This window comes from Nicotiana sylvestris, chromosome 5 (assembly GCF_000393655.2).
Source record: "Nicotiana sylvestris chromosome 5, ASM39365v2, whole genome shotgun sequence".
Classification (NCBI taxonomy): Eukaryota; Viridiplantae; Streptophyta; class Magnoliopsida; order Solanales; family Solanaceae; genus Nicotiana; species Nicotiana sylvestris.
Window position 1 is genome coordinate 20,273,930 of NC_091061.1, and position 9,153 is coordinate 20,283,082.

General features: G+C 34.8%; 2 protein-coding genes across 2 annotated transcripts; one reads left to right on the plus strand and one right to left on the minus strand.

Annotated features, from left to right (window-relative positions):
- Positions 1-203: 203 nt before the first annotated feature.
- Positions 204-4,156, plus strand: LOC138868342 (uncharacterized). Its single transcript, XM_070145892.1, has 10 exons — positions 204-375; positions 545-1,407; positions 1,538-1,795; positions 1,889-1,966; positions 2,041-2,169; positions 2,257-2,636; positions 2,748-2,888; positions 2,999-3,122; positions 3,354-3,541; positions 3,955-4,156. The coding sequence occupies exons 1-10, from the start codon at positions 204-206 to the stop codon at positions 4,154-4,156; spliced, it is 2,535 nt and encodes an 844-aa protein (XP_070001993.1).
- A 924-nt stretch (positions 4,157-5,080) lies between these two features.
- LOC138868343 (uncharacterized) lies at positions 5,081-5,833 on the minus strand. Its single transcript, XM_070145893.1, has 2 exons — positions 5,639-5,833; positions 5,081-5,356 (listed from the first exon to the last, which is right to left on the minus strand). The coding sequence occupies exons 1-2, from the start codon at positions 5,831-5,833 to the stop codon at positions 5,081-5,083; spliced, it is 471 nt and encodes a 156-aa protein (XP_070001994.1).
- Positions 5,834-9,153: the final 3,320 nt, after the last annotated feature.

Here is a 9,153-nt window from a genome sequence, read left to right on the forward strand (position 1 = left end):
TGGTCGAGTTTTTGTATTAATTTCTTCACAAATTTCTGTAACCTTTTGTTCGTATATTTTTTTTTAAAATTTTGTCATTAAACCTAGTTTCAATTTTGAAACAAAGCAATATGAGAAGACAAACTCGTTCGATGAGTTCATCACCTTATTCAAAGTCGATTTCAATTGAGAAATCGAGCAACATGAGAAGAGAAACTAGGTCGATGAGTTTATCTCCTCATTCAACCCCAGTTTTAGTTGACAAATCGATTGATGAACAAAATATGCGAAGACAAAATCGTTCCGACAATGTTAAAGTGTTAGAATCTCGAAAGGATATTGTTGGAAAATCTGAGAAAAAGAAGAGCAAGAGGGTTATAATGGATGTTGATCAAGGTAAGAGAAAGAGTATCGTGGAGGACGAAGTGAATTTGGGTGTCAAACCAAAAAAAATAAGGTTCAGAAGGCAGAAAAAGTTAAAATTCCTGACAAAATTTGTAAGGTATATACAATTTCAGTTATACTTTTTTCTATTGTTGACTCTTCTTTTAAAATTTGGATTTAGTTTGTATTTGTTTGTTTTTAATTCGTGTCATGTATTGGCAGCCTTGGAAGCTCTATATTCCAGTTGGTGAGTCGTTTCCTGTTACTCATTGGTCATCATACACTAATGTGGACATTGTATCAGTTTTACAGTCAAAGTTGACTGATGTCCAACTTCAGATGTTTAGGGAAAGCTGTTTTGGCTATTTCCTTGATTTACCTCGAGTTGCTATCCATGCACAACTTATTCGTTCTTTAATGTTTAGGGAGTTGGTTCAAGATAAGTGTGATCAATTTTATGTGAAATTGAATGACGAATATGTTTTACGTTTTTGTCTTCGAGAATTTGGTATTGTAAGTGGTTTAAACTATTGTGGTAATGAACATGTTGAGGGTAAATTCAGTGGACCCAAAAGGTTGGTGGATACTTATTTTTTTGGTTTTGAAGTGGTGTCAAAGAAGTCACTTATTGATTGTTTTGAGAAGAAGAAATGGCAGTCTGATGAAGACGCAGTTAAGATTGCAATCATTTATTTCATAAACACATTTCTAATGTCCACTCAGGCTCAGAAGACATTTATAAGTAAACGTGATTTCCATCTTGTCGAGAGTGGTGAGTATGTGTCGTTTCCATGGAGTAAGATTGCGTTTCGAGCTTTAATGAAGTCGGTGAGGGACATGTTGAGAGGAAAGCCTGAGTTTTATAGGATTGGTGGATTTCCTCTTGCACTACAAGTGTGGTTCTATGAATGTTGCACTGTAGTTGATCAAAAGTTTGCTATTCGCGTTGGAGATCATGCACCATGCATATTGAATCGGGAAATGACAGACATGCCAACGAGTGAGGACTTCTCTACTGGTTTCTTCAACAACACAGGGAACAAGGTACCATCTTTTATGTCTTTATGGGGTATGCATTTATAATACAATGTAATTCATTATGATACATCAAACATACAATTTTTATACATCTTTGATACATCTATGACTGAATCACTTTTGGTTACCTTTGTAGTTTAAAAATATCTCTACTACAATTGAAGAGATAAGGAGATTTACTTTGCCTGTTGAAGTTACCGATGAGTATCAGAAATATTTGACATCACGTAATAAGGAAAAACTTCCTATTGATGATAGCGATGATTTTGTCACGCCACCCCCGAAACACATTAAGGAGCATGTCCCACCAAAAAAGGCGCCAAAAAACGCGCCAGGTGTCCAACCTGTTGATTATGGCCGTGAGTTGCAGAAGTTGAAAGTTGATGTGAAGCAAGTATGTATTGGTCTTTTTTATATATTTTTTTTAAGTATTGTTCAAATTGTACATTCAAATTCTATTATCTTTCTTATTTATTTCATCTTGTAGCTCCATAAGCAGTTAAATTCCTTCATGGATTATGTTTCTGAAAAATTCAAGGAGCTCTTTGAGTTGATAAATTCCAAGGTATGTGTTTCTTTTCCGTTGTGCATTTTTTTATTTTTTAGTTAACTTACTATATACTTTTTTTTAAAAAATAGCTTGGTTCAAGCAAAGTCAAATATGGTGCATATCCGGAGGAAGACACCAGTGGTCGTCAAGACAATAATGATTTTGTGAGTAATATCAAGTTTGGTGGCAATGAAGATGTTGAAATGGATGGTTGTCAGGTGTGTTTAGTTGTTCATTCTGCACATTTCCCTTTTCTTTTTTTTTTTGTTGTTTTTGATAATTTGATTCTTTTTAAAAAAAAATAGATCGGTGGAAGTGAAGGCAAAGATGTTCCACATTCTCAAAGAGATACTAATGTAGCAGGTCAGTTAGGTGTCAATGCTATGGAAGGACCTCCTGGTGTGAAAGTTGACATGTTTGTTGCTAAAGTAACTTTCACACCAGATGTAGTATATGCTGGCGTTATTGGTGAGATTGCAGATGCAGCGGTAGGGGAGACGGAGGAAGAATCTGAGAAACAAAAGGTTACTGAATCCCGGACTGGTGGTGTTTGTGCGATTGCAAGTGTTGATGCGGCGTCAGGGGAAACAGAGGAAGAATCTGAGAAACAAAAGGTTCTTGAATCTCAGACTGGTGTTGTTTGCGCGACTGCAAGTGTTGATGAGTTGGTAGGGGAGATGGTTCTGTACAATTATGAATTACTTCTTGAAGTATCGCCGCAAATGGAAAAAAGAAAGGGATGTCCTGCAAAGGCCGTGTAGTCTCCGTTCATTACTGTGTTTGATTCAGGTTCCAGTACTGGTGTTGTTGCAGCGAAAGGAAAAAAGCAAAGTTATGCTATTAAGCATCCTTTTCAAAGCAAAATCGGAACTGGTATTAACAGCTCTTTGTTGAATGTATTTGCTGCGTGGGTCAAAGAAGGGAAGTCCAGAAAGAAGTATGTTTCCAACTTCTGAGTTTTTTTCAGTTTTATATTTTAATATATTGTCACTTATAGCATTATTTTATATCAAATCACTGTACTCTTTTGTGTATATATGTTACCAGGAATGAAATTTACCCGAAGCATATTAGTGAACTCAATCCTGCTTATGATCTTGGTATATTTCATGTTGAAGACAAAAAATGGTTTTACACTTTGGCATATAATGGTCAGCCCTTGGATGACTCGGTATGTAAGAATTAACTTTTGCAGTATTTTTTTTAAAATTTTAGCTAGTGTACACATAAACACTCAGTCCTCTTGAGTTAGAATAGATTATTAATTGCTATTTCCTGGCACAAGAGATAGCAGAGAGCATTCATTTTCCTTTTTGTTTTCTGTGATTTTGGTTTGAAAAACCGTAGCTGCTTAAAGCTTACGAGCCTTTAGTGATTAGTTATTTGTTATATTTTGTTTCAGCACATTGATGTTTTGTTCTATTATCTGAGGAAGAAGGGGAAGTATGACAAAGACCTACCTGTAATATTTACCACCACAGATTGGTACTTCGACGAGAAAATTAATGAGTTGTGGCAGGCGTTTATTGATACAGATGAAGACAATGATGTGTGCACTCCGAAACATGTCATTGCAGAGTATATTCAGGGGTTTGTCTTGGATTCCAATATTCCATAGCACATTATAGAGCATGTCTTAATGCTAATTAATGTTGCAGAACAATGGCATTGGATAATGGTTGTGATGTCCTTCAAGGATAAGTGCATTTATGTATATGACTCTATGCGCGGTGGAGCTGCTCATCAAGCCAAAGTTCATAAGACCATGGCCAAGTATTCTGTGTTGCTGCCTTATTTTTTCGTGCACACGCATTTCTATTTAAACAAAAAAAATCAATTGGCGCACTGGTGTCTACAAATAAAAAGACTTGATTACCCCCTTTTATGTAAAACTGGTCGAAGGATTGCCTCAACAAGTCGAAGCGTGTGAATTTCTTTCAACACAATCTGTCTTGTTTTTAGATTCTGCAGTTTGATAGTTGTTGTTCTTTTTATTTTTGTAGTAATTGCGGTGTATTTGCGGCATCATTTGCCGAGTATTTCATTGAGGGCAAGACACCTCCTAAAAAATTCAATGCATATGTATACCGACGCAAATTTGATGTTCTCTTGTGGGATTATGCTACAAAGAAGATGGAACTGAACGCGCGAAGTGATGATGAGATTATTGGTCGACAGAATAAGTCGCGGAAGCAGAAGAAGTAGTTATTTTTGTCATTGTTGTAGGATGAACTCTATAATTTTGTTTTTGTATTGTGTTCTGTTATGTTGTCATTGTTGTAAGACAGATCAGATTTATTTGTGTTTGAATTTTATGTATACTTTTAAGAATTGTATGGCAAATGAGATGTTTGCTATGTTATACAGGTTTAATGAGTTTCAGTGCGATATTGGATTGTTGCAGTTTAGTTTATTTTGGTGTTTTCTCCCTTGATTTTGTGTTGTGAATTATAGATATGAAAAATATACGGTAGTTTGTAATACATTGTGTCTTGCAGATACACGCATGATACATACATGATATAAATATGATACACAGTTTTCAAATATGTATTGATGAAGCCACTCTTATTTGCAAATTTCTAAAACTATTTGCATAGGTTTCTAGTTGTTATGACTGTTTTCCATTAGTTAGCTTTGTTACTACACAAATACAGGCATGAGTAAGAGCCTATACATAGAGATACATAGGTGATACATAAGCGATACATAGATGATACAAATGTGATGCACAAACGATACATATATGATACAAATATGATACATAACTGATACAACTATTTTTAATCAAACAGATGTATAATATAAACTTGCAACACGATTTTAAATGATAGGTCAAATATTTATTTATATCTAAAATTCAAATGACATTCTACAATGATATAGTTCTTGATATATTGCATTCTTCTAAATCTCTATGATATTCAGTAAAGTAAAATAACAAGTAATTCTAAATTTGACATATTTTATCCTCTCTTTGGATTATTTCTACAATTTTTCCTGTTGTGACCTTCTTTTCCACACTGTCCACATGAAATAGACATTTTCCGTTCCCTTTCAGATATTGGCTTGCACCTTCCCTTCCTTGGCCTTCCTATTGTTTTAGTCACGTCTAGTGGCAAGACTTTTTCATTTAAAACTTCTGCAGGAATTTCCCATGTGCTTTTCATCAGGAACCGGAGAAATTAGAATTTCATAGGTCTTCAATAGGTACTTTGTGGTGTAGTACACCGAGCAATACTCAATGTGATCAATGTATTTGTATTTTAATACTGCCCAAGCATATGCACAAGGCAGCTCATCCAACAGAAACCTTCTACAGCTACAAGTTCGATCTTTTAGGAACACCATTCTTTGCTTACCTTTGTCAAGTACTGAATATAAGTAACTCGTCGAAGGGGTCACCTACAAAAATTATCAACTATTATTAGTGGTGACAAAGCAGATGCCCTCAAAATACATATACCAGAGAGCCTACAAGATTCAAAATAGCTTAATATCATGTCAAATCAACAAATATTTCAGGAGTGGGATAGACATTAATGCTACATTAAATTGAAAGCCTTTGCTTTTGTGTAGTGGACACTAGTTTAACAGAATCACACAAAGGGTTCAAGATATAACAGATCCGTGAATTCGGCATGATTACATATTCTATGCGCAAGTATCTACAGATTCCGGTCATACCTTCATCTGATGTGATAATTCAAGATTGTCCATCAGCATTGTATCATATTTTTTTCCAAGATCAGTGAATGACTCTACTCCATTCTTTAGGTTTGTAACGTTCCATCGTCCGATCAATTTTCTTATGTAGTCTAGCAAAGGCACTAGTGGGAGTTCCCTAGCAGCATTGATCGACTCCGCAATGTTTGAAGTCATCGTTAATGTTCTGTTGACAGTGGAATGTGCTCTAGACCATCTTTCATACCCAACATTTATTTAAGTAATCTTTGACCCTCTTATCAATTTTCTCTACCTCTGCCATATGGTAATCAAACTCCTCAACTGTGTATGCTTTGGTCATAGCAAAGAATATGTCTTTGAGCAGCAAATGATTTTTTTTGTAATTTTTTTTTACATTATTCCATAGATGCCATATGCAGACACAATGAGGTACTTGTGGATACAATGTTGCCGCTGCATTTTCAATCCCTTCATGCCTATCCGAGACTATGCACATTCCCTCTCTTTCCCCAAATGCATCCTTGAATCTCGCAAAAAACCACTCCCAGGAAGCATTATTCTCTGAATCTACTATGGCATATGCGAGTGGTAGGATATTACCTGTTGGATCTTGTGTTGATGCTATCAATAATGTTCCTCTCTATACCGATTTAAGAAAGGTTCCATCTGCAACAACAACCGGTTTGCAATACTGCCATCCTTTTATAGATGGATATAGTGCAACGAAAGCATACATGAACAAGTCTTCCTCTATTTTTTTAAACTTACCACCGACATAGGATTTGTAAGAACCAGCATATAAAAGTAGCTTGGCAACTTTTCATATGATTCGCTCGGGTTCCCTCTCAGTACTTGAACTGCATATTCTTTCGATCTCCATGCTTGCATATATGTCATCTGAAGACCATACTGCTTGTTCATATCTCCAATTATATCATTAGGAGTGTATATTGTTTTTGGGTCTTTATAATTATCTATTAGAAGACTGCCAATGAGTTTTGTAGTAGCTTGACGTTGTGCGTAAGATATGTCTTTTAGGGGGCATGAGTGCACTTTGCTGAAATTTCTGATCTTGAAAACGTTTGCTTTTTTTCAGGCTCGAAGACTTAAAATACCAATCACGGTTGTTGTTGATACATACTAGGGAGTACCTACGACAAGGATATAAGCTTTTCCATCAATAAACAGAGCGACATGAAATACAATGATATATAGTGATACACACTGCCATCAACAATACTAGATGAAAAAATACAACAACTATACAGTACTAGACGGTGACAACCACAACTTAAAAGTGTACAACCACATACTTACAAGCAACAACTTATTCTCTGCATAATTATGCTTCTAACATCAACTACGATATACATTGAGATACATAATTATACAATAAATATTTTGATACCTGCTTTCACTTGATCTATGCACCTTAACTGAAATTTTTCCTTTACTGCCAAGTGTCTCATGACTTTGATTATCGTTGCCTTATCTTTAAAAATTTGACCTTCTTCTACATCTATGTGTTGAGGGTTAGTAATTATTGTATTTTCATCAGATTCTGTATCATTCCAGTCTTCTCCATCCCCAAACTCGATCATCTTAATTATATCGTCATTGTATCTCTCCTCTACAACTGAGCTTTGTGCACATTCTGAGGAAATCACAGCAGAATTGGAATTGTAGCAGATCATGTCCATGTCCTTTTCACTCGATGTTATACAAAGGGGATACATTGTAAATTCTGAGCTTTTTTTTAGCTAAAGATATACACATATACCCATACTATTGTGTATCACTATTGGCGGAGAATTGTTTTGGACAGTGTATTTGATTTCAATATCATTCAATGAAGTATCTATCATAAGTTGTTTCGAAATCACGTCTACAAAATCTTTAAAACTTATATTTGGAGTAACTATTATAGCATCTGTATTATAATCTACAAAGCTGTTGTCAACATTCCACCGGCCACCATACTGAATAAAAATTGGTAAATTTGCCATTGAAGTAGCTGAAATTAGGTCAAAACTCACTAATTCCTTGATTGATTTTGATTGCAGTTCGTAGTTCCTTCTACATAGAAATTGCAAAGCTGTATCTACATAGAAATTGCGAAGGTATATAGTGAAATTGATCGATTTTGAGTGAATTTTGGAGCTCCTTTTGAGAATTTTTTGAGAGAGAATGTCGTGATTTACAGAGGTAGAGAATATCGTGATCTGTTAAATTGATACGCTTGAAAAAATAGGGAAGGAAGGAAGATCTTTAGCGTGATTCTCGGATAGAAGACTCCATCCTTATGTGTATCTCTAAATTTGGGCTACTTTTGGTAAGTATCTAATTTTGGGCTAGAGGTTAGTAAGTTTGTATTTAAATTGGCTATTTCTGTACTTTTCCCATTAAATAACAAGTTGGTTGCATAAATGCTAAATTAAAGTGTCATCAGCCAAATCAAGCAGGAATGCAAACTTCGGTCACTTGACATTGTAAATACTAAATAGGAATCAGAAATGTTGCAATAGGGTTCGACTTGGATTGATAGAGGCGGAGCTAGAATTTGAAATTTATGGGTTCATTATTCTAGTTATTTTAAGTTATTAGGTTTTAAATTTAGAATATATACATATTTCATGGATTTTTAAGACAAATACAGAATTTAAACGAATGCTAATGGGTTCGACCAAACCCTTAGCCGGCACTCTAGCTCAACAATATTCTGTAGGAAATATCATGTGATCTATGGCACAAGGATGTATAAAAGTTTATGGGTGTGTTTGGTATGAAGGAAAATGTTTTCCATAGAAAATGTTTTCATAAAAATGAATGGTTTTATCACTTATTTTTCCTTGTTTGGTTGGTGAGTGGAAAACTTTTTCCGCAAAATATTTTCTAGTATTTGGTTAGAGAGTAGAAAGTATTTTTTATGTTACTCTCCTCACCCCCTTTCCCCAAGTCCCCTCTCTCACCCCCTCTCCCCAAATACCCAACGTTTTCAGGACTCTATTTTCTTCAACAATTTAATTATTCTTATAAAAATTCACACAAATACTCCATAACTATAAAGAAAATACTCTTTTTTGGTTGAAAAAGAAAGTACTCTTTCTACAACATGAAAATAAAGTAATCACTTATTGAAATAAAACTAAATACCGTTTCTACATTATGAAAAGGAAGTACATTTTTTTTTGTTAAAGTAAAAAAAATACTTTTTTATATCATAAAAAGAAAATACTCATTTGTTGAAATGAAAAAAAAATCTATCTATAACATGAAAAGAAAGTACTATTAATAACATTTTTATTTAAGGTGGGTGTAGGGAGCGAGGGTGGAGGGTTAGGGAGGAGGAGGGTTGGGGTGGGTTAGGTGGGGTTGGTGGGGTGTGGATGGGGAAGGTTGAGAAAATTTTTTCCTTCTCTTTGTAGGGAAAATATTTTCCGCCAATTGGAGAAAAATGAATTCATGAGAAAAATATTTTTTAAAACATTTAAGCCAACCAAACGTGGGAAAATTAA